This window comes from Mus caroli, chromosome 6 (genome assembly GCF_900094665.2).
Source record: "Mus caroli chromosome 6, CAROLI_EIJ_v1.1, whole genome shotgun sequence".
Taxonomy (NCBI): Eukaryota; Metazoa; Chordata; class Mammalia; order Rodentia; family Muridae; genus Mus; species Mus caroli.
The window spans coordinates 146002833-146026830 of record NC_034575.1 but is presented as its reverse complement, the minus strand read 5'-3'; the positions used below and the strand labels follow the sequence as shown (position 1 = coordinate 146026830).

Sequence of the window (23998 nt, the reverse complement as noted above, 5' to 3'; positions counted from 1 at the left end):
GTGTTGCTGAAGCTACTCTGCCACAGTGGAGTTCGTCCCACTAACAACAGGCTAGGAGGAAAAATGCTATCCAACCTGAGGTCTGGTATGCTCTTGTCGTAGGAGACTATACTTGACCCTGCTTAGAGATCTGTCAGGGACCCTGGCTGAGTGTGTAGAATGAGTGAGACAGCTGTAACCAGCCCCCAGAATCAGCTTTGAAGTTTGTGTTTGTGTGCATGCACACACAAGTACATGTGGAGACCAAAGGACAACTTTGATTGCCATTCTTCTGGCATCACCCACCTTGTTTTTTGAGACAAGGTCATTTACTGGCCTGGAGTTCATCAAATAGGCCAGGCGGGTTGTCTAGTGAACCACAGGGATCCACCCATTTCCACTTCTCCTTCATTGAGACTACAGGACGTGCTACCAAATCTGGCTTTTTACATGGTTGTTAGGGATCCAACTCAGATCCTCACGCTTACAATTTACCAACTAAGCTATCTCCCCAGACCCCTTGTTTACTGTTTTTATACAATACTATGCATTTTTATAGCTTCACTTATCTTAAAAATAAGGGATTTACCAAAGGGCTGAAGCTTTAACAGGAAAGCAGCAATCAATACGTATGAAGACAGGAACATGTCTGGTGTCCTGGAGCCATCCCCATCAGCTCACCTGTGCCAGACTGGTCTCTCTGTTTCCCTGAGCCTGGGCACTGGCTCTGGTGAGGTTCTTCTTTGACTGTATCATAGCATGGATGGAGTGAGCACAAAGTTCTCATTTGTATGTCTTCCTCATAAAGCCTAAAGGATCCACTTATGGAGGTCATGCTAATGACTACATCAAATCTAATCACTTTGCAAGACCCCATCTCTGAATGCCATTATCAGATTAAGCTTTCATACTCTTAGATAATTTTAACATGAGCGTTGGGATTAAACTCCTACATGACTTTGTAAGAATGATCAGTATTCAAAACCTAACAGAGATTCTAGGCAGAAACCGTGCCATGGACAGGTAAGCCAATCAATGCCAGAGAGAGGCAGAATCTGGAACAGCTGCTAGAATAAGAATGTAAGCAGTCATCTAGTACTTGACAGGTAGTAGCATCTCTGGGGAATGGATTCAGGGTCCTTAGTGCAGAGCAAATGGAATCTCTGCCCCAAACAGTCATGTTGTTCTACTCTTCTTTACCTAGCATGGTCTGTTGCAGTCTGGAAAGGGTCTTGGTTTATGAAGTGGAGTTCTGAGGGTAAGACCAGTTTCTCAGCCACCTGGCACAGTCTCTTATCTCCATCATCAATAGCATTGTTAAACATAACAATGTTTGTATTATTTCAAATGAACCATAGAGTTAGATCTACCAAAGTGGAGAATCAGAGATTGTTTTCTTATGGATTTTAGCTTTCAGAGGGCTGAAAGTGAAAATCAGCTGTCTATACAAACTAAAACTGGATAAAAAGATTACTTCAAGGTAGTAGAGACTTGGGGTTAATGAGGAATCAGGAATACAGGAGACACTCTGGGGATTAACTTCAGTGTTTGCTAGTGAGAACCCCCTGACATGGTAGCACAGGATTCTGGGGAGGGTCCTTGAGCTGAAATGGCCTTAGTCACTTTAGACTGTTACCTGAAGTATAAGGATGGTGCCCTGGTTAACTGTCAACTAGTCAGAACTGGAATTACCTGGCAAGAGAATCCCAATTAAGGAATTTTGTAGGTCAGATTGGCACCTGTGGGCATGTTTATAGGGAGTTGTCTTGATTATTAATTGAAAGGGAGACCCAGCTCACTGCAGGTGTCCCCATTCCCTAGGCAAGTGGTCCTAAACTGCATAAGAAAACTGAACATAAGCCTATCTTCCAACCAGCAAGCCTCTCCAAGGTTCCTGTCTCATTTCTTTGGCTGTGAACTGAGTTCCTTGGTTAGAGGTAATGGTCTGTAGAGTAGCAGTCTGGTCTGCCTTCAAATTCCTGCCTTGACTCCCCCCCCCCCCAGTGATGGACCATGATTTGTATGTGTAAGCCCAACAAACCCTTTCTTCCTCTACATTTGCTTTTGAACAGAGTGTTTTTTTATCACAGCAACAGAGAAGAAACAAACACAGACAGCTTGAGGCTTATAGCACAATCAACTGGCTTCTCATTTTTTATTCTCTTTTTCATTTTTATTTGTCAAGTTTAGGAAAGCCTAGAAGTATGTATATATGGATATGTATGTGATATATACACACATAACATTTTTCTCCATCTGCCCGATTTGAAAGTTACTAAAATAACCTTTATCCTTTTTCTTCTATGGAGTTAGATTACTTCAGGTCATTACTAACAGAAAGAAATCATTTGAGGGAAACTGTTCAAATTATATAGAATCTCTCAGGGAGGTTTTATTACTCTGTATATAGTAGTTAATAAGACAAAGATTTTAATAAAATCCTGGTGACAAATCTTTTACTTTGCATACTTAGAGCATGTTGCAGTTCCTGGTAGGGAATTTTATTTATATTTGCAATATTGTCTTTTTCTTTTCTAGGTATTAAAAATAATATACTACTTTAAATGTTTATGAGAATCATTAAAGATGCAGTATGTGATATGGAAAGTTCTACTCGGTTTCCTTTGATTTTTTTTTATCAGCGTGTGTTAATTATATATAATAATGGATTTCATTATACCATTTCATACATTATACATTTTTAACACAATTGCCCTTCTGTTATTTTTCTTGTTCCCCTCCCACTTAACTGATCTTCCCATCTTGTACTCTTCTGCTTTCATGTTTTTATTTAAATTATTTCATTAGGGTTTCTTACAGGATACTGACTGAGGGGTTATGTACAGGAGTACAGACTGCTTACCTGTGACTACACCACTAAAGGAATGCTCTTTCTCCCCTAGAAACCCTTAGTCACCTGTAGACCAGGTTACCATCTTGAACTTTTTGATTGTTTTTGGAACACAGTCTCACTGTATGGCCCAGGGTAGCCTGGGACTGGCTACCTCCTTTTTCCTCTGCTTTCTGAGTCCTGGGACTCAGTACCACTAAGTGCAACAGCATCCTATATATTCAGCTGTTTTTTAACTACAATTCTTCAAGCACATCTGCTGCATATATCACATGAAAACACGATTCCATCTACAGCGTCCATTATAATATCTAAATATAGAAGCAGCCACTTTTTTTCCTTTTTAAAACAATCTTTAAATTTAATCTTTTGTCCAAGAGTCCAGGCTAGGAAAAAGCTGTGTTTAAATTGGCTGAGAGAAGGCACTCTCCTTTTGTCTCAGAGGGGGTTTAGTCTCTCCATTCGTTTCCCCCTTTAAATTTTGATCATACTCTTCCCACCCTCAAATTTGTCAGATCCTCTCCTCCTCCCTACCCATCCAACTTTAAGTTCTTTCTTATAAAACAAACCCAAAACACACTACAACAAAACTCCCCAAACCTACACAATAGACACAACATCACACAAAAAGAAATAATACAAAAAACACCAAACTGTAACCAAATAAAAGTACACAAAAAATTGGTCTGACCATTGTTTGTTAGTTAGTACTCCTAAACAAGAGCTCTGCCCGGAGCAGTTGATATACCCAGTGTCATTTGCACTGGAGAACATTGCTTTTTCTAGCAGGTATAGACGACATTTCCATTGTTTACCCTAGTAGCTAGGCTTACACTTGTTCTTTTTTCTTTTTTTAATATAACCAAGTATAAAAAGATACAACAAAAACTATCACATTAAAGTCAGACAAGACAGACCAACAGATGGAAAAGAGCCCAAGAGAGGACACAAGAGTCAGAGAACAACTTGTTCACATGCTCAGGAATCCTTTACAAACACTAAACTGGAAGCCAGAATGTAAGCACAGAGGACCTGGTGCTGTCTCGTGCTGTCCCTGTGCATCCTGCCCCAGTCTCTGTGAGCTTATAAGAGCTTTGCTGACTTAAGAGAGCCTTTTTTTTTTCTTGTTCTCTTGGTGTCTCTCATGATCCCTGGCTCCTACATTCTTTCCACCTCCTCTTCTACAGAAGGCTCCCTGAGCTCTGAGGGAAGGGTTTTGTTTTTTTGGTTTGGTTTGGGTTTATTTGCTTGTTTTGTTCTTGTTTTGTTGTTGTTAATAGCTTCATTGGAAAATAATTTTAAAATATTTTAATTACACAAAGAATAAGAAACATTACAAATACTATGAAAAGGTCCTTTAACAATTTACTGAGTTTTCATAGTGTTGGTTTTTAGTTTAAAAAATTGCAGCTACTCCTGGTAACCCATGTCTAGAGGAAGCTAAGGGAAGACTGGATGTCAAAGCCAGCCAGGGATGCATGCAGAAAGAGAGTTAGAGAGAGAGAGAGAGAGAGAGAGAGAGAGAGAGAGAGAGAGAGAGATCTTTTCTCAAACAAACAAACAAAACAACCAGCTCAAAAAAAAATGTGCTTTAGTTTGAGAGGTACCAAAAAACTTATAATTCAGCCGCCACTGGCACCCTCAATTTTATCATTAGAAGAACATTTCTTGTATGCAAAGCTTGGCCCTGCTAGTGACTCTTTTGGCCTGTTCTTTAAGAGAGGTTACCACTGTATCTCAGTGCCTGGCTCTGCCTAACTGCTCTGCCTCTGTATAGTCCTGGGGCTATGGGGGAGGAGTGGGGATAGGCTGAGCAGCACTTCTCAGGCAGTGGTCAGTGATCACTACCAACTCTGCCCATTTCATGTCTCGGGTGACAGATGTGTATTGGGCAGGCTAGCATCTCTCGGCAGGTCTTCCTGTGGTCAGTTTAGTTCTCTGATGTGTCCATTTGGTCATCACCAAGAACCTGAGGGTCAGATGGTGACTTGCCATCTGAGGCACAGTTGAATAGAGATACATGTGTTCTTTCCCTATTGTATGTTTCAGAGGCTGGAGCACAAGGAAGTGTTGGCCGGCTTGCTGTTCCTCGTGTTCCCGTTCATTCCAGCCAGCAACCTATTCTTCAGGGTGGGCTTTGTGGTGGCCGAGAGAGTCCTGTACATGCCTAGGTAATTACCCTGACTGGTTGCACAAGCCACAAGAGCTCCAGAGAGACAGTCCTGTGTAAGACAGTGGTGTCTGACTGAGCATTGGTGTCATTCCCTCAACCGGGGAAAGGTGTGTGGGAGCAGGTCTGCCATGCCCTGTAGCTCTGAGAGGCTCACCTGTGGGGAAGGGTGGGTTAGACCCTGCTTGCTTGTGTGCTATAGCTCACAGGCCGAGAGGTGAAAGCCTCATAGTTGAACAGGAATTATGACTTCCTATATTCAGGATATGAGCAGCAGTGGCTTCCCATACTGGCAGCCATTATCCTAATATGTTTTATAATTATAGCTGTAATATTTAAACACTTGATGAATTACCCGATATTACTATGTTTAGTATACCTCGTTATTTCTCCCTTTTAATTTACAAAGCAGGAATTACTCTTTAAAAAAATTATCTTTGGGGAAAATGATTTTAAAATAACAAAGGAGGTTTGGCTGTGGCTCACATGCAGCTTAGTGTTGCAATACTGCCCTTTGTTTTAGGGTGTGTGTCATCTTATTCAGTGTCAATGCCCCAAGGCCACTCTTCCAGATGCATGGAACATCACTGAATCAGGAGACAGACTTGATCTGACATTTACTAGTCATGTGACCTTGAAAAGTATGAAGACTTATTCTCATTTTTTAAAAGGGAGGACTTGGTGGTATGCACTTATAGTTCCAGCACTTGGGAAGTGTGGCAGGAAAATCATGAGTTCGAGGTCACCTTTGACTAGGAGTCAGTCAGGGACATCTTTGTACGACAGAGCATAAACACTACCTATTCTAAGAGCCAAGCCGGCCTTAGCAGTTTCAGAGTGCCCCTTTGCTTTAGGTGGTCTGATTCAGGTGAAAATAGAACTGCGTTATAAAGAAAATGTCAGTATTTCCTAGAGCAAGAGCCTGCCTCTGAGAACCAGCCTGGATTTACTTGGGTCAAACTCAGTCAAGAGTCGAACATCATCCAGAAGATGACTGTTCTTCCCTCTTGGAGGCCCTGCTTGGTACCTCAAAGCACATCACTGGAGGATACTCCTTCCTGCCAGTGACTGTGGTTGTACACTGCGTCTAATGCTACTTATATTAATTCAGACCCCCCAAAATTATATGGGAATCCACACGTCCCGAATTAAGATGCTGAGGGTCCCTGTCCCCAGTTAGCTTTGATTGGTAAATAAAGTTGCCGGTGGCTAATGGCTGGCGAGGGTGACAAAGGTGGGACTTTGAGGATTCCCTGGCAAGGAATTCAGGAGAGAGGAAGAAGAACCACCATGCCAGCGAAGCAGAAAGATCAGACCTGAGAGTCAAGTCTACAGACTATTGTCCATGTTACCACTATGTGCAGCATGGCTACAGACCCTGCAGAGAGAGATAGTCTTAGCAGAGGTCGACTGCCTTGATTTCACTAATAATTAAAAGAAGGGGACAAAGAAGAAAGGGAAGAAAAAGAAATGAGAAGGAGGAAAGGATGCCTGGCTGTCAGTGTTCCTAGAGAAAGTGAGCTTCCTACCCGCTGTACGCTTGTTCTGTGGTGTTATGGAACCATTGACCTTGGGTGCTCCTACCTGACCACAGAGAAGCCAAAACCAGCCTCCTAGGAACTTGTCTGTGTTCAGCAACCTACAGGGACTGATTTGTCTGTTTTACTAGAAAAAGCCAGATTGAGCCTGACTCCCAGTGCCCTTTTATCTTCCTCCTTTGTGATTAACAATGCACAAGCCACTCAAACTCTATGGCTTCTGTTCTCCTTCCAAGCTAACCCAGAAAAGGTCCTTTTCTTATTTGCTGCCAGAAATTTTTGGATAAAAGAGACAGAACTTGGCTATTTGCTTGGCTCCCGGGGTTAGAGTTTTGCCATCAAAATACACTGAAATAACATTTTCTTGCTCTGATAAATGCCACTTTTGTGCATGTCATGTTTGAGCAGGCAAGGGAGTCTGGGGCTAAAGTCATTCTTTAACAGAAATTTTGCTCTTTTATTCTGATTCCGAGAGAAGCATATAATTTTATGGATATCTTTTTGCATTTTATATAAAAAGACATAGTAGACGGCTCAAAAAAATAAAAAACAAAACAAAACAGAAAACCCTAAAATTCCATAGAATTTATGAAGCAACAATGGTTGATGAAGTCTCTCGGGCAGTGTATCACAAGCAGTTGACTGTCACCTGCGCTGCAGGTTGCGGTCCTTCCATTCTAGAAAGTACATTGCCCAGCTACTGCAGGAGACACTGGATGAACAGAGAAGGGCACAGACTGTGCATGAATTAGGAAGGCAGAAGTTCAAGAATGTATTAAATGTGAGCTTGTTACGGACACATATATCAATACCAAAGTTGTGTAAGGGAAGATTTACATATGTGTTTGTTTCTGAGGTATGTGAATGTCAATATAAGTATATGACCACATATATTTCACATACTACCTGCTTGTCTTACATTGTATGACATTTACACCATATACCATAGTAGATTAATCCAATACTTGAAGCAAATACTACTGTACAGGTGAGATTGTAGTTTCAAAGATATTTTTCATGAGTGTTCTTAAAATGGTTGGAATTGTCCTGTAAACCAGATGCTTTGTTTAAGGACACCTTTAATAAACTGAATTTATAAAGTGAGTTCCAGGACAGCCAGGGATATACAGAGAAACCCTGTCTCGAAAAACAAAAAACAAAACAAAACAAAACAAACAAACAATAAACAACAACAAAAACCCTGAGTTTATCTATAGCTCTAATCACATGCTTTAACCATGTAAAGAGTGTCTTAGAGTTTGCATTCCTGTACAGAACATCATGACCAAGAAGCAAATTGGGGAGGAAAGGGTTTATTCAGCTTATACTTCCACATTGCTGTTCATCACCAAAGGAAGTCAGGACAGGAGTTCACACAAGGCAGGAACCTAGAGGCAGGAGCTGATGCAGAGGCCATGGAGGAATGTTGTTTACTGGCTTGCTTCCCCTGACTTGCTCAGCTTGCTTTCTTATAGAACCCAAGACTACCAGCACAGGGATGGCACCACCCACAGTGGGCCCTTCCCATTCCATCACTAATTGAGAAAATGTCTTACAGCTGGATCTCATGGAGGCATTTCTGCAATGGAGGCTCCTTTCTCTGTTATAACTCCAGCTTGTGTCAAGTTGACACACAAAACCAGCCAGTACAACTGACCCCTTGTCAACTTGACACACAAACACATCACTATTAAGTCTCAATCCATACTTTCTTATTGATCCCTAAGATCTAAATAACTTTAAAAGTCCCACAGTCTTTACGTATTAAGCTCGCAATCCCTTTAAAATATCCAATCTCTTTTAAAATTCAAAGTCTTTTTACAAGTCAAAGTCTCTTAACTGTGGGCTCCACTAAAATACTTTCTTCCTTCAAGAGGGATAAATATCAGGGCACAGTCACAATAAAAAACAAAAGCAAACTCTAGCCATCCAATGTCTGGGATCCACTCACAATTTTCTGGGCTCCTTCAAGGGCTACGTTCACTTCTCCAGCTCTGCCCTTTGTAGCACACACCTTGTCTTCTAGGCTCCAGCTGCCTGTACTCCACTGCTGCTGGTGTTCTTGGTGGTCATCTCATGATACTGGCATCTCCAAAACACTGCTGTCTTCTGCTACAACTGGACCGCCCTTTCACAAATAGCCTCTCATAGGCTCTTTTCATAGTACTAAGTCTCAACTTCCCTACATGAAGGCCCATCAGTCCTGGGCCTTCAACTGCCACTGAAGCCACACCTTCACCACTGGCCTCTCCTGGCCTCTCATAGTGCCAAGCATCAGTTGTTCTTCATGACCCCTTTGTGCCTTCAAAACCAATACCACCTGAGTGACTCTTATACGTTACCAAATCTGGCTGCCAACACAAGGTACAACTGTGGCTGATGCTAGAACACAGCTTCTCTGTACTCTCAGGAAACACTTCCCAGAAGATTTCACCTTAGTGATGCTGGTCTCCTCTTAATCACTGCTAATTTCTTAGCTCCAGCTAACCAGCATCAATTGTCCTAGTAATGCAAAGGTTTTAATTTAATAATTCCGTTATCTTGTTAATCACAGCTGATTTTTTTTTAGCCCCACCTAACCAAAACCACAGAATCTTCACAGTCAAAATATCAATGGCCCTGATAAGAATCTTTAATCTTCCCTCTGAAATTTCACAAACCAGGCCTCCATCATTTGCATTGTTCTCAACATTATCTTCCAGGCTCCTACAGAACATCCCACAGAGCTCTTAACACCCAATGGCTCTTTTAGCCCAAAGTTCCAAAGTCCTTCCACAGTCCTCCTCAAAATATGATCAGCTTGTCACAGTAATACCCTACTCCTGGTACCAGCTTCTGTCTTGGTTAGAGTTTTTACTGCTGTGAACAGACACCATGACCAAGGCAACTCAAAAGAACTACATTTAATTGGGGCTGGCTTACAGGTTCGGGTTCCTGCCATTATCATCAAGGCAGGAGCATGGCAGCATCCAAGCATGCATGGTACAGGAGGAGCTGAGAGTTCGAAATCTTCATCTAAAGGCTGCTAGCAGAATACTGGCTTCCAGGAGCTAGGATGAGGCTCTTAAAGCTCACACCCACAGTGACACACCTACTCCAGTGGGGCTACACCTTCTAATAGTGCCACTCTGTGGGCCAAGCATATACAAACCATCACAAAGAGTAATACAGCAAAATCATTCACAGATAGGAAAACACTGTACATGACAATGTGGCTCCTCCTCTTGTACTCAGTTTCTGAAACATGTTTGTATACATTATTTCATGCTTTCCTTTGAAGCAGGTATATAGGCAGCATTAATCCCATGATACACAGCTAAGCCTCCAAATGGTTAAACTACCCATCCTGGACTCATCCTGTTTCTAATTCTCTGATTGCCCAGAAGTTCCCTTTCCTTCATCCTGAAGCTTCAAATGGTCTGTACCTGGGACCCTGCACACCCTCACCTTACTCGTCACCTGAGGTCTCAGCACTGTGCTGTGATTGCAGGAGCCTGGTGCCAAGACAACTGTTGTGACTAGAACATGCTCAGATCTTATAGATTCCTTCCCCTCTACTTTGTTTAGCAGAAACTAAGTGCCTACTTCTAATATTATTGTAGCACAAGAATCTTAATGTTACCATTTATTATTTAATGTGCAGTGGGTATGTGTAGAATTAAATCATGTCCCTTTACAAAGTAAGGAAATAAGAGCTGGTGAGTTTAAATAATTTGCCCAAGATCAACAAGTATCAAGGTTGAGATGTAGACCAAGGATTTTGTCCAACATCAGAGACTTGCTTTATCTACCAGGAAAGGCTTCATAAATCTTAGTGCTGTTAGATGAACTGTGAGGGAGGAAGGACGTATTGTATCATCAAAGACCTAAGGAAGAATCATGTCAGTTATCAGAATGGGACCAAATGGCAGTTGTCCCTGGTCATTCTGAGGCCACACTGGAAAATGACACAGCAATCTTTTATCAGTCACTCATGATGAAAACTTCCATCTAAACTTAGGAGCACAGCATCTCGTGCAGGGGCCAGGGAGCTGCTCGTCAGGGCCACTGGGACATTCTTGTTAGATTGATTGAACTCTCACCTCCAAATAAATGTAATCTTCTGGAGAATTTTCCATTAAATATTTGAGATGGAGAAAAAATAGGGCAGAAGTAGGGGTTCCCTTAGGTACTGGGAAGACATGGGGGTGCTCTTAGAAGCTGCAGCTTCTGAATAGTCATCAATGGCTCGGGACACAGCTACCTGCAGCTCACAGCTTAATATGTCTGGGCTTTCCTTCTGAACCACATGGGGATAGCACCCATGAGATGGGAATAAAAACTTACTGTGATATGTCTTGTGAGAAGAGACATCAATGAAGTAGAAAGAAGTAAAGGGTGTGCCCCTTTAGACCCTATAGAGAATTTAAAGGTGATAAAATTAAAGGACTATGTCCCTCTTGTATTGTTAGTTTTATCTATAGATAATCGCAGTAGATCATTTGAGCTTGTTCACAAAAATTGAAAGGTAGGCTTTGAGCTGTACTTGGTGGAAAGCCTGTGATCCTAGCTACCTCCCAAGTCCTTCCAAGTGTGACCACCTTGATTAAATCTCTTTCTTCTGACTTTCACTATTAATTTAGCATTTTTATTGGCTTACTAACGATGGGTGGCAAAATCTGGCTGTGACCCTAAGTCCAATAACACCTCTAAGCCTGATGATCTGATTTTGATTCCTGTAAATCACATGGTTAGAAGGAGAGAACCTGCTCCCAGAAGCTGTTCTCAGACCCCCACATGTGTATCTCTCTCTCTCTCTCTCTCTCTCTCTCTCTCTCTCTCTCTCTCTCTCTCTCTCTCTCTCTCTCGCTCCTGCTAAAAAAGAGAGAAAAGAAGATAATGAAATCTAGTGATGAGTACAGCCATTTGTTTATGGCTTTGTAGGTTTGTGAAATGCTCCCAAATTTGAGCTATTGTCTTGTGGCTCTGCAGGTTCTGACTTTGTCCAGTGCTGGGTTTATATGGGCTCCTGAGTGCCATGCGTGGAAATCTCTAGTCAGCAGCCCAGAGGATCCTTAACCAGGGTAACCAGAGCAAGGTAGACTCAGGTTCCATCTCCCTGGAAATAAAAGCATGTAGGTTCTTATTTGCTTGATTTTCCACTTTCTCTGTGAGGCCTTGTCCTGCCCCTGGCAATGGAAAGAGTATGTTTCTTTTGACTGCTACTGGGAACTGCACTAAAACAGATGTTGAAGGATGAAGTTTCAGAATGGAGGAGTCTGTCAGTCACTGCAGTGTTTGGATCTGAAAGAATGTAACGGTTCTCAAGAAATTGAAATCCTAGCAGAGATTATTTTCTGTGGCTTAACATTTCTGAAACCATGTGTCAATTCAAGGACTTTGGGGGAAAAAAACAATTTATCATGTTACTTGATACAAAAAATGTATGCCAAATGATATAGAGGAGTTCTTCATTCTCACAGAGCAGGGGTCAACAAACTGTGGCCCATGAATCAGGTCTGGCTCTCTAATGTTTTTACAAATACATTTTGTTAACACAGACACACCTGTGCATTTACACAGTATGTGCCTGCTTTCACACAAACAACATGAAGGAAAAACGGCAGATACATGATGGCCGATGTAGAGATGAAGGGAACTTATTCTCTGCTCTCCAAAAGTCTGGCTATTCATGTCCAGTAAAAGGAATTGACAGTAAGTAGACCGACAGGAGACAAGGCGAACAAATATATTGATGTACAGCAGAGAGCACAGTAATTCTCAGCTCTCTCAACACTCTCCTCTTAGGAAAGAAGCCAGTGGGGACTCAAAAGAGCAGACAGTGGCTGGCACAATGCTCTTTGTGGTGATTGGTTTCAGTCTCATGTTACATCCCTAAGGGGCTTACAGGATATTGTATTTCCATTTTGTAGATCCAGTCTTTAGGTAGATAGAGGAATGAGAAAGCTCTTCCATGTGTTTCTGAGAAAACAGGGTTGAGAAAAAAGAGAAAGAGAGGGTGAGATAGGGGAGGTCAGAGAGACCTTGAGGCTGCTGCAGGTAAATCCAGGGCACTTGGGGGATAATGCTTTGTGAGCCCCAATACGTAAAACAGCTATACCATTCACTGGCTACCCTTTTAGAGAAGTAATTTGCAAGCCTCTGAATTTTAGCATTCTGTCAGTCTGCATTTCTGGATTGTGCTAGCTTTGGGGCTGTAGATAAGTTATTTAACTCATTGGTGGTGATGGTTTCTTCACTCAGGACATGGATGGCACAGAGGATTTGAAGCTCAAGTTAGATAACATACAAAATACAATCCTTGCTCTGAAAATGCTGTGGAAAGCTCAAAAGAAGAACTTAGCACATTGTCAGGCACAGAGGAAGTGCCCATGAATACTCAGATATACAAATTGGTGATGGTTTTGGTCATTGTCTTCATTTTCTTGTCTGCCCATACTCAGTACACTGCTGGGCGGCAGTTGGGAATCCATCCTCTTCCTTCCTGCTGCTCTGTAATAGGGAGCTCTGGCTCCCACAACTAGTGAGGTCTCCATGTGCAGAGCTAAGAGAGAGTAAGTGAGACTGGGTACACAGTTCTATCAAAAACTCTACAGTAGGTCAGCATGTGGGTGAGGTCCCAAGTCTGAATTCCTGGCCAGGTTAATCTTACTGCTCCTCTGCTCACTGGATGTCTGACCTAACTCAGCATCCTTCATCACCATACTTATGAGCATATTCTTGGATTATGAGCCCATGGCACCTGTAACATTGAGAATCAATGGTGCTGAGTCAAATATAGAAGCTGCTGGCCACAAAGATGATAGCCCCTACCCCTTAGCAGACTGCATTGTGTAGAGGAGAGTGAAGATAACCAGGTTGAGAATACAAAGGGTTGCATGGCATGTGCTCCATGCGTTTCAGGTCTTTACTCAAATGTCTGCAAGTTCTTATTTGACCATCCATGTTGAAATACCCATCTTTCCCCTGCTTGATTTCTCATTTGGCATATTATAACACATGATCTGTATTTAATCTGCTCATTCACTTACTGTTTTATCCCTGAGTTCCGGGATAACTATGGTCTTGTTTATTCACTGATCAGTTTGTGGTGTCTGAAATAGTCATATATACATAATGTTCATTAAAATATAATGAATGAGGGCTGGCTCTCTGGTGAACTTGACCCCCAGCCCACGTGAAGAAAATCAGCTCCACAGAGTGGTCCTCTGACCTTCATACAAGAGGCACGCTCACACAATGATAATTAAAAATTAACATTCTTTTAAAAACAAGTTATAATGTAGGAAAGGATAAAATCTAGAGGACCTTGTTATGGCCCTACTGTTCTGTTGCTGTGAAGAGACACCATGGACCAACGCACCTCTCATGAAAGAAAGTATTTAGTCGGGGGCTTGCTTGCTTACAGTTGAGAGGTTTAGTATAGTATCAGCATGGTGGCATGCCAGCAGGGTGCTAGGACAGTGCCCAAGAGCTATGTCCTAATATATAGACTAAGAGAGAGGGCCAGGCATGGGCTTCTGAAACCTCAAAGTTAACCAAGAAACACAACTTCCTCCAACAAGGCCACACCTACTCTAAGGAGACCAGACCTTCTAATACTTTAAAATAGTGTCACTCCCTGGTAACAAAGATTTCAAATATATGAGCCTATAGGGGCCATTCTAATTCAAACCACCACACTAACACTCCTACCCACAGCACCACCACCCCGCCCCCCATGACTTCCTGACCTACTGTGACCTCTCACCCTCAGTGAGCTTGCTCCTTTGCTTTGTTTCAGCATGGGCTACTGCATTCTGTTTGTGCATGGACTGAGTAAGCTCTGTGCTGGCCTGAGCCGGTGTGGGGCCACCTCCCTGATGGCATCCACTGTGTTGCTGCTGCTGCTGTTCTCCTGGAAAACTGTGAAGCAGAATGAAATTTGGCTGTCGAGAGAATCCTTGTTCAGGTATGATTAAACAGGAAATGTACATCTCTCCTCACTCTTTCATTGATAACAGATTTGTCTCCAAATGAAGTAACGTGGTTATAATAGTGTGTCATAGAAAATTGCCTTTTAATAAGTTGGGAATGAAAGATAATTTTATTTGTGAGTTTAATTTTAGATTTTTAAAAGGTGTCAAATGAAATTTAACGTGAGCTCTGAGTGGATTTCTAAGATTAAGAAGATTCCAGGTTTGTGAATTTGGGTAGAAATACCTACTGATAAGCTGGGCTGTAGAATCAGTCACCGAAATGGAATCTACATGCCTCATTTCATCATCCAGCCAAATACAGGGGGGAGGTGAGCACATAGCAGGAAGGTGATGCTGTGGCTTTCTCTGGAACATCCCAGAACATTAAATCAGAAGCTATGATCCCATTACTTATTTTAAACATTGATTATAGGTGAGGAAATGAAAAAAAAATTATTTTTCTGCTGTTTTTTTTTTTCCCCTTTGTGGTGCATTTTATCTGGATGCTTGTTGTTGGGCTGATATTAGGAGCTCAGGAATAGAGCATTTGCCAAGCATACTGGCTTCGAGCCCCAGCATTATCCATGCATGAGTGTGTATATTAATGTGTGTATGTGTATAGTATATGTTTTGTGTGTATATACTTATATAAATGTGTGTATTTGTATTTATATACATAAACATATACATAGATGCACATGTGCATAATTGTATATATGTATATGTACATATTTACATATAGTGCAATACATATATATGGGTAATTTACATATACTTATATATATTAACCTATAGCTTTCAGCCTATCCCAAAGTATGGCTATTAGTTGTGGAGGAGTGAATGAATGGATGGATAGAATGAGGCAAATGTTCACTTCACTAGGCTTGGTTACCTTTTGGAAAGAATGTGTCTGAGGCCAGATGTGGTGGCACAGACCTTTAATTCCAGCACTTGTGAGGCAGGCAGATACTTTTGAGTTTGAGGTCAGATAGTTTCAGGATATCCAAGGATACATAGTAAGACACTGTGTCTCAAAAAAAAAAAAAAAAAAAAAAAAAAAAAAAAAAGAAAAAAGAAAAAAGAAAAAGAAAAAAAATGTCTGGTCTTACCACCTAACAATATAAGCATTTTTAACATTGTTAACTTCGTATGACTGTCTGGGTGCATCATCAGCATGGTGCTATTTCCACCTGGCTCCTGTAGAGGGACTGCTGCAGAATAAGGCTGTTTTCATCATGCATGATAATGGGTTTCATGTTGACACTCTGCATGGACATGAGGCATTTGACCACAGTCATTCACTAGTCAGTCTTTGCCTCTTCCCAGTGACCACCTTCTTCCAAACTGATACCCTTCTACTTCCATGTTTTTATTATTACTTTTACTTTTTGACAGTCCAGCTGCTGTCCCCCTCCAGGTTCCCCCCTCACACAGTCCCTCATCCCATTCCTCCTCAGTCTCCAAGAGGATATCCCACCACCCCCTTCCCTACCAGACCTCCCCATGTCCTGGAGCCTCAAGTCTCTCAAGGGTTAGGCAGGTTTTCTCCCACTGAAGCCAGACCAGGCAGTTCTCTGCTGTATATGTGTGTGGGTGGGTGGGGNGGGGTGGTGGTGCTCAGACCAGCTTGTGTATGCTGCCTGGTTGGTGGCTTAGTGTCTGAGTAATCTCAGGGGTCTAGGTTTGTAGAGAATGCCAATCTTCCTATGGGGTAGATGAATGCTTCAGTCCCACTTGGGAGGGAGAAGAAAATAATCACAGGAAGCAGAACGAGGGAGGAACCTGGGTGGGAAAGGGGAGGGGAAAAGGGGGACATGATCAGGTATTAGGGGGAGAGACAGAAGCCCTGAGGGCCAGCAGAATGAATGGAAATATGTAGCTGGGGTGTGTCTCACCTCCCAGGTCTCTGGTACCTTCTAGACCCTCCCCCACCCCGGCTAACCCTTGAGAGACTTGAGGCTCCAGGGAATGGGGAGGTCTGGTAGGGAAGGGGGTGTGTGGGGAGGTGGGATGTCCTCTTGGAGACTGAGGAGGAATGGGATGAGGAACTGGGGGGGGGATCTGGAGGGGGACAGCAGCTGGACTGTCAAAAAGTAAAAGTAATAATAAAAAAATGCCTCATGTCCATGCATAGTGTCAACATGAAACCCATTATCATGCATGATGAAAACAGCCTTATTCTGTAGCAGTCCCTCTACAGGAGCCAGGTGGAAATAGCACCATGCTGATGATGCACCCAGACAGTCATACGAAGTTAACAATGTTAAAAATGCTTATATTGTTAGGTGGTAAAACCAGACATATTTTTTCTTTTTCTTTTTCCTTTCCTTTCCTTTCCTTTCCTTTCCTTTCCTTTCCTTTCCTTTCCTTTCCTTTCCTCTTTCTTTTTTTTTTCCTTTTTTTTGAGACACAGTGTCTTACTATGTATCCTTGTATATCCTGAAACTGTCTGACCTCAAACTCTGCATCCTGTTTCTCTATAACACTCCTGGAAAAACTGCCTCTTCTTTCTCTCTGTGCTGCTTTTTCAAGTAGCTTCCCTTTTCCTCTCTCTTCTTATGAGAGTTTGGCATATCCTATTCTGTCAAGTCTTTCTCTGATTTGGCACTTTGCCACTCAATCAGACCTCACTTTCAAACATGGGAGCTTCCTTCTACAAACTAACTTTATCTTCATTATCTTCATTGTTTGGGAATGAAGGTGTGTGCTAAGGGCCTGTCTGTATTCCAGCCAGGGTGTGTGCCTAGTGCTAAGCCACACCACAACTATAAACAGGTTTTTTTTTTTTTTCTCAGTAAATAGCACCTGGGGTTCATGGTGTGATCAGATGTCCTGCAACATCAGTCCTGCTGCTTCACTTTGGGGTGACCTAGTGCGTGACATTAGGGCTGTTAGCAGGTGAGGGTTAGTCTGTAGGATCATTAACATTTTACCCTTGGCTACAGCACTAAAGACAAACTCTCTTCCTTTTGTTTGTTTTAATGCAGCTTCTCTTCACAGACCTGATAGATAAAGAACCCTGGGTTTTTCCCCAGCCCTCCTCATTCAGTGAGGTTCTCAAAGAACACAGGGCTCCCTCCCTCCTGGTACCTCAATCTGGGGTCATTTCAGGAATACAGGTGTTGACGTTCAGGCAAAGAACTTCCTCAAGGTCTCTTGGTTTAATCTTATCTCTCTCACTTTTAATAGGTGATGTTTTATGGAACACTTTCCAACCATTCTGCTATTGTGTCAAACATGCTTCCTGGATAAAGCCACATTCTGCCAATGGCATCTAATGACATGTACTGCTTAACCAAACCTAGGTGCTTACATAGGTGGTGGGAGTGGAAGGAGGCATGTGCTCCAAAGATAATAAGCTGGGACTCAAGCTGTCTGCAGCTGATGCCAACAGCTAAAGTGATGATGATGATGATGATGATAACAGTAACAACAACAGGAACAAAAACAGAAAGCACACTGACTTGCATCCTGAACCTTCTGCCCCTTTAGGTGGAAGTATGGAGGGAGTGCTTGATTAGCAAAACAACCATTCCACAACTGTGCTGAAAGGAACTTTGGACTGGGAGGCCTTAGAAGACCACGTGAAATTTTGTGTCAAGTGCAATCAAAGTAACTGATACTTTAAATAAAACTTTGACACTAAGTCCTGGGAAAAATTGGAGGCTTGTAGAATCTTTTTTCTCTAAAGCCAGACAGTCTGGTATGTGGCTTCATTTGTGAGAAATAATGGTGATCTCACTTGGACACTTCACTGCTGGCTTCTGAAGTAGGAAGGATGGGTGACTGAAAGTGATGTCTGGAGTTAAACTTTCTGAAGTAAGTTCACCTGTTTAACTGCTTGCTCTTGAGAAATTTATGTAAATTCATTGAAAATCCAGAATAACAGTGTTTATCATCTAAGGTATAGTGTAAGAAGTGAGATATACCTCTAACATTGTCTGCCTTGCAGTAAACACTGTGTAAAGTTCTCAGAGTATAGCTGTGCTCTATATTCTGTAATTAGAGAACAAGTACCTGTCTGTACAGTATGAAACCTGGGGCCAAAGCAGGATTCAGAACTGAGGAGAAACACAGCTCTCCTCTTTTCTTTTGCTCTGACGCTCTGGCTGCCCTTGGTGATGTCTTAATGTTTGGTCTCTATCTAGGTTCTACCAACCTGTTATTCAGCAATGTGAACAAAATAAATCAATGTTTTAAAGCCCAGGAGAGATACCTGATGAAGGTGGCTAGTCTCTCTCCTCCCAATTTCTTTTATTTCTCAAGTCATCTACAAATGAAAGGTGTGAGAGACATGTGAAATGCATGTGTTAAAACACTGAGCAGTAAGGGCTGGAGAACTAGCTCAGCAGTTAAGAGCACCGTCTGCTCTTCCAGAGGACCTGGGTTTGATTCCTGACACCTATATGACAGCTCACAACCATTTATAACTCCAGTTACAGGGATCAGAAGACCTCTTGTAGCCTCTGAGGGCACTGCACAGACATACATATGGGCAAAACACATATACACACAAAAATAAGTCTTTAATAGCAAAATAGAACAAAATGCTGAGTGTTGGCACACCCCTGTGATCTCAGCACTTAGCAAGTGCGCACACACACAAGAGTTTATTTGTGATGAACTTTATGGATTCTCAAGTCTCTTATTTGACATGATAAAAATAAACAAGATTATAGTGCTTTAATTAAGGGTTCCCCAAGTAAGCTCTAGGATCACCCCACCTAACTGGATTTGGATCCTTTGATTGGAAACTCTGTCCCTGTTTCTCCCTCTCCATTTTCTCTCACCACCATCCTGCTCTCTGCCTCTGTGGGTTTAAATTCTTGTTCACACAACATTTTTCCTGTATGTGTCTTTTAGGCCCACTCATGTGTCACACATGGCACAATGTCCTTTTGTAAAGCTGAATAATATTTTATTGTACATCAAAGTCACAACTTCTTTATTTGTTCATCTATTCATGGGCCTTATGTTACCAAATCTTGATAAAGGTGAATAAGGGGGAAGCTATTTGATACTGACCCTGGCAATGATTTCTTACAAAGCACAATGAAGAGTGAACACAGGCCAACAAAAGCAGAACTGAAGAAGGGAGGGTACTTCAAACTGCAGGATAGTGCAGCTACATCAGACTGCAGGGCTTTTTTATCTGGGTGTAATGCTCTTGGAATTATAAAGCAGGATTTTGAATGGTGACAAGCTTGGACTCCATAAAATGGTTGCTTTAAACAAGCCAGGAATAAGTGTAGCTGAGGGCTTAGTTAGGATGGACCCATTACAAATTCTAGGTGAGAATGCAAACAAATTTAGCCATCATAGAAACAGTATAGAGATTTTGTAAGGGATTGAAAATAGAGTCATGTGGTCCAGCAGTGTGTCCCTGGGTAAGCATCCACAGGAAGTAAGACTGATACTCCCAAGTCTGTACTCCTGCAACAGGGTACAAATCTGGCATCTACTGTGTCCAGCTAGCCCCATCAGGCATCTCTACAGTTGTTTGAGCCCCAGCCAGGGGGCTTTAAGTGAGGCTAAATGTAAAGAGGCTGTTATTTTAACAAAATTTGTCCTAATGTATTTCCCCAGTGGGTTTTATATAGTGTATGGAGTTTCCCTACTAATATTATCTCTTCATATTTAAAAATGAAATGGAAATTTCATCTTGGAGAGGTGGCCTGGTAGAGTTCAGTTGCCTACAAAGCAGTTTCCCATCTTGTCACTCTTCATCATCCTCATCAACCATTCTCCTTTAGTCAAAATAAGTCCCAGGGTTTTCTTTCCAAACAGGCCTCTGTCCTGTCCTCTCTGCTTTCAAGAGCATCCTGCCACCACTTCCCGTCAAGTGAAGGAACAGGCTCCAGGCCCAGACACCTTGTGCCTGAGCCCTGAGCCTCTTATCTGCTGTCTGGTCTTCAGGTCATGTTTACGTAGCAGATGCATGTGGCAAGCCAATCCTCTCCTGGTCCCACCCTTCTCTTATTATCCTCAGAGCTTGGGGTGACCCTGTTGAGACCCCCTGAGCCTGTAATCTCAGCTACAGACTAGCATCTGATGAGAGATACAGTATCTGGGTTCAGCCATGTGGTGTTTGGACATACTCCTCCTTGCTAATTGATAATCATTATGTGCTTGTGGTTGGCAGCAAAGGCTGTGTGACTTTTATAGGCTGAGTCCCCTAAGTTCCATTCACATGATAATGCCTCAGCATACAACTTTACTGTATTTTGAATCTGAATCTGTAGAGAAATGCTAATGAATGAAGTTATTAAGATAGGGCCTGACCCAAGTCTGCTGCTGTTATGGGAAAAGGACATGAGAATTTACTCACTGAGCACATGGACAAGGAAAGGCCATGGGAGGACACAGCCTGAGTGGAGATGTCCACAGGCCAGGAGCAGGGCCTACCCAGACAGCAGCTGATTAGATACTTGACCTTAGAATTTAATCACCAGAATTGTGAGAAAGGAATTTCTCGTTTAAGCCACTTAAGCTGTGGTGTTTCATTATGGCTGATATGAGAGACTATCTGAGTAAACTTAAGCAAGGCTTTTTATGCTTCAAAATCCTTATTCCATTAATTACAAAATAATTATTTCTTAAATGATTGTGCCATTTAAGTTAGCATTGACTGTATATGCCAGTATTAATTTTGTAAAATCTTATCCATCAGTCAACAGTCATCTCTCAATCTCAAATTATTGAAAGAAAGAAAACAAAAAGAAGGATTAACTGAGTGAAGAAAGGAAAAACAAAAACAGAGTTGGCCTGTGGGTGTAAGGTTGATTCCATCATAGATCCTGTCCCTTCTACCTGCTTCCTGTATCTCCTTACCACAGCTGCCTCCCTCTCCCTCTCCTTCTCTCCTATCACCCTGTTTCCTCCTGCTCTCCTGTGCAGTTTCCAGAGCATTTTCCCAGAAGGCCTTGCTGCCTGCAGTCCATTTCCACAAAGCAGCCATTGTAATCCTCAAACACTCAACTGTTGGTCTCATTTCTGTTCTTCAAACCTTGCCTTGACTCCCCCACTGCTTTTCAAACAAAGCCCAGGGTTTCCTGCTTGATTACCAGGCTCTTGGTCTCCTCACTCTCAGTCAGGTCTCTCAGTGATCAAGTGCCTCTCAGCCCCCCTGTCCCCAATGCCCCTACTCTTATATCCCTGTCAGGAAACAAAGGATAGGAAGTGGGACCTGGCCATAAAACCTAAGTGTTGGACCACCACCCTACACCCAGTGACCTACTTCCTCTAGCTAGCTTCTACCTTCTAAAGACTCCACAACTTCCCAAGCATCCCCACCGTGAGCTGTGGTGGGCATCTCACATTCAGACCACTTCTGCTCAGGACATTGTACTGTCTCCTCTCCTAGCTCCTAACCCAGCTCTTTTCTTTATCCTAAAAGCCTCAGCTTTGTTGCTTGCCTTCTGGAAGTTCTGTGTCTGCTCTGGGCTAAGCTCACTGTGATCTGTTGATACAATACCCAGGAGTGAGTGTTTCATTGTCCCTGTTTGCTAACTGGCCACATGTCCTCAGCCCTATAAGATTCTAAGAACAAACTCTGTGGCCATTTTATATCTCAGCTTCTGGACAGCATGGTCCTGAGGGGCTTCACATAGGTACTAAATAACTGTAGCATTCTGTATCTGTAGACTGGTTTTTTTTTTTTTTTTTAGCCATCAGACTTCTGGGATGCTGCATTTACTGCAAACCATACATTCTAGACCCAGACATGTGATCATTATATTGTTATAAAGTAAAGCCCTACTTTACTGCCCCATCTCCTGCCCCCTCCTCCTACTCCCCATCCCCCCCACAATCCCAAAACACACACACCCTTGTTGGAGGAAACTGGGATGTGGGAGGAAGCCAGGATGTGGAAAGAAGGCTCAGAGCAAGGACACCTTATGTTAAATTTCATCTCATGCCTCAAAGGAGCAGTTTTGCTATGAGTTGTGCCTTCTCACTTTATGAAATCCATCTCATCTTGCCTTCTAGTACCGTTGTATTGCACACACAGAATCACTTAGGCTACTTCACTTTCTATCTATAGATAAAAAGCCTTCACCTGAGTTAGGCATGAGAGAGAAGAAGGGTTTGCCTGAGTCTGGAATCACTCAACCAGGGACAGTGTCTGTATCTTCTGTGGGGTCTAAGTTTATCCCATTGTTCCTTATATCAGATCCTCTGCCTGCTGCTCCCTATGTTGGAATGTCAGGCTGGCCTGGACAATTGAAGGCTTTGTGCCCTGGTTCTGTACTGCTCCCTCATGTCTGCAGTTAAGTTCTGCTATGCCCTCAACAAAAAGCCTCAGCCAAGATGACTACACCTTACCAAGCTCCCAGTGAATCTCCAGCAGAGAGCAGGGTCCTCATGTGTTCCTGCAGAGAATATTGTGTTCTCCTCAGTCGGGGTGTTATCAGGTGTGCACACCTAGCTAGAGCCTTCACTCCTTCCCTGTAGTCACTCATATAATCACAAAATTCAGGAACTTGTTTAAGATGAAGACAGTGAACATCCAAAGGCAGCTTCCTAAAGCTGGGAGTAAAACACAAAGAGTCTGACAATAGTGTGATTTTGTTTTCTTTCTTTTTTAATATCCATTGTAGGTCTGGAGTTCAGACTCTACCCCACAATGCCAAGGTTCATTACAACTACGCCAATTTCCTAAAAGACCAAGGTCGGAACAAGGAAGCGATCTACCACTACAGAACCGCCCTCAAGTAAGCACCACAGAGGGCCTTTGCTTTGTGCCTGCTCATGCCACTGCCCCTCCCAGGGTGTGTGGGTACTCTTTTCTCTTGACAGTGAACTGGCTCACCCTTGGATTCTGAGTCTTTGGGCTCAGCATTCAAGTCTGCCAAAGATGCACCCCCTCAGTGCTTTTTCCATATCCTGCATACTGTAAAAAGTAAAATTAGCATTGCTACATGTAACACACTGGGGTGAAACTCAGCTGGATGCAAACATGTAAAGCAGGAGTTTCTTGTTAAAAATACACTGGTAAGTTTGGAGAGGAATATTCTAACTTTTAATAGTATGTATATAGAAAGCTCTAGGCCTCTCATATCCATATTTTATGTAGTGTATGTTGGTAGGGTGTATGTACGTGCATGTTTTATGGAGGCCTGAGGGCCACCTTGGATGCCATTTCTTAGACATTGTACACTTTGCTTTGAAAGAGTCTCAGCAGTCTAGGAATTCCAGTTAGTCAAGGCTAACTAGCCTTTAAGACCTTGTCTCAAAAAAGCCAAAATAGCCCTTTCTGTAGGCGCCAGCACTGGGGCACCTTGGGCGCAGAGTCTGCAGACACCCCTAAGGTCCCCAGAGGACTCTCCATGGGATCTTAGGACCTCTGGTGAGTGGAACACAAATTCTGCCAGGAGGCAGGTTCGAACGCCAGATATCTGGGAACCTTCCCTGCAAGAGGAGAGCTTGCCAGCAGAGAGTACTCTGACCACTGAAACTCAGGAGAGAGCTAGTCTCCCAGGTCTGCTGATAGAGGCTAACA

At 42.6% G+C, this 23998-nt stretch overlaps 1 protein-coding gene across 5 annotated transcripts in view; it reads left to right on the top strand.

Moving 5' to 3' along the window:
• The window catches only part of Tmtc1 (transmembrane O-mannosyltransferase targeting cadherins 1), a 319404-nt gene that overhangs the window by 240552 nt on the left and 54854 nt on the right, over positions 1-23998 (top strand). For all 5 annotated transcript variants that reach the window (XM_029478419.1, XM_029478417.1, XM_029478418.1 and 2 more), the window contains 3 exons: positions 4880-5001; positions 14322-14489; positions 23097-23210. In XM_029478419.1, the coding sequence (XP_029334279.1) occupies positions 4880-5001; positions 14322-14489; positions 23097-23210 (404 nt within the window). The remainder of the gene's footprint in view (positions 1-4879; positions 5002-14321; positions 14490-23096; positions 23211-23998) is intronic.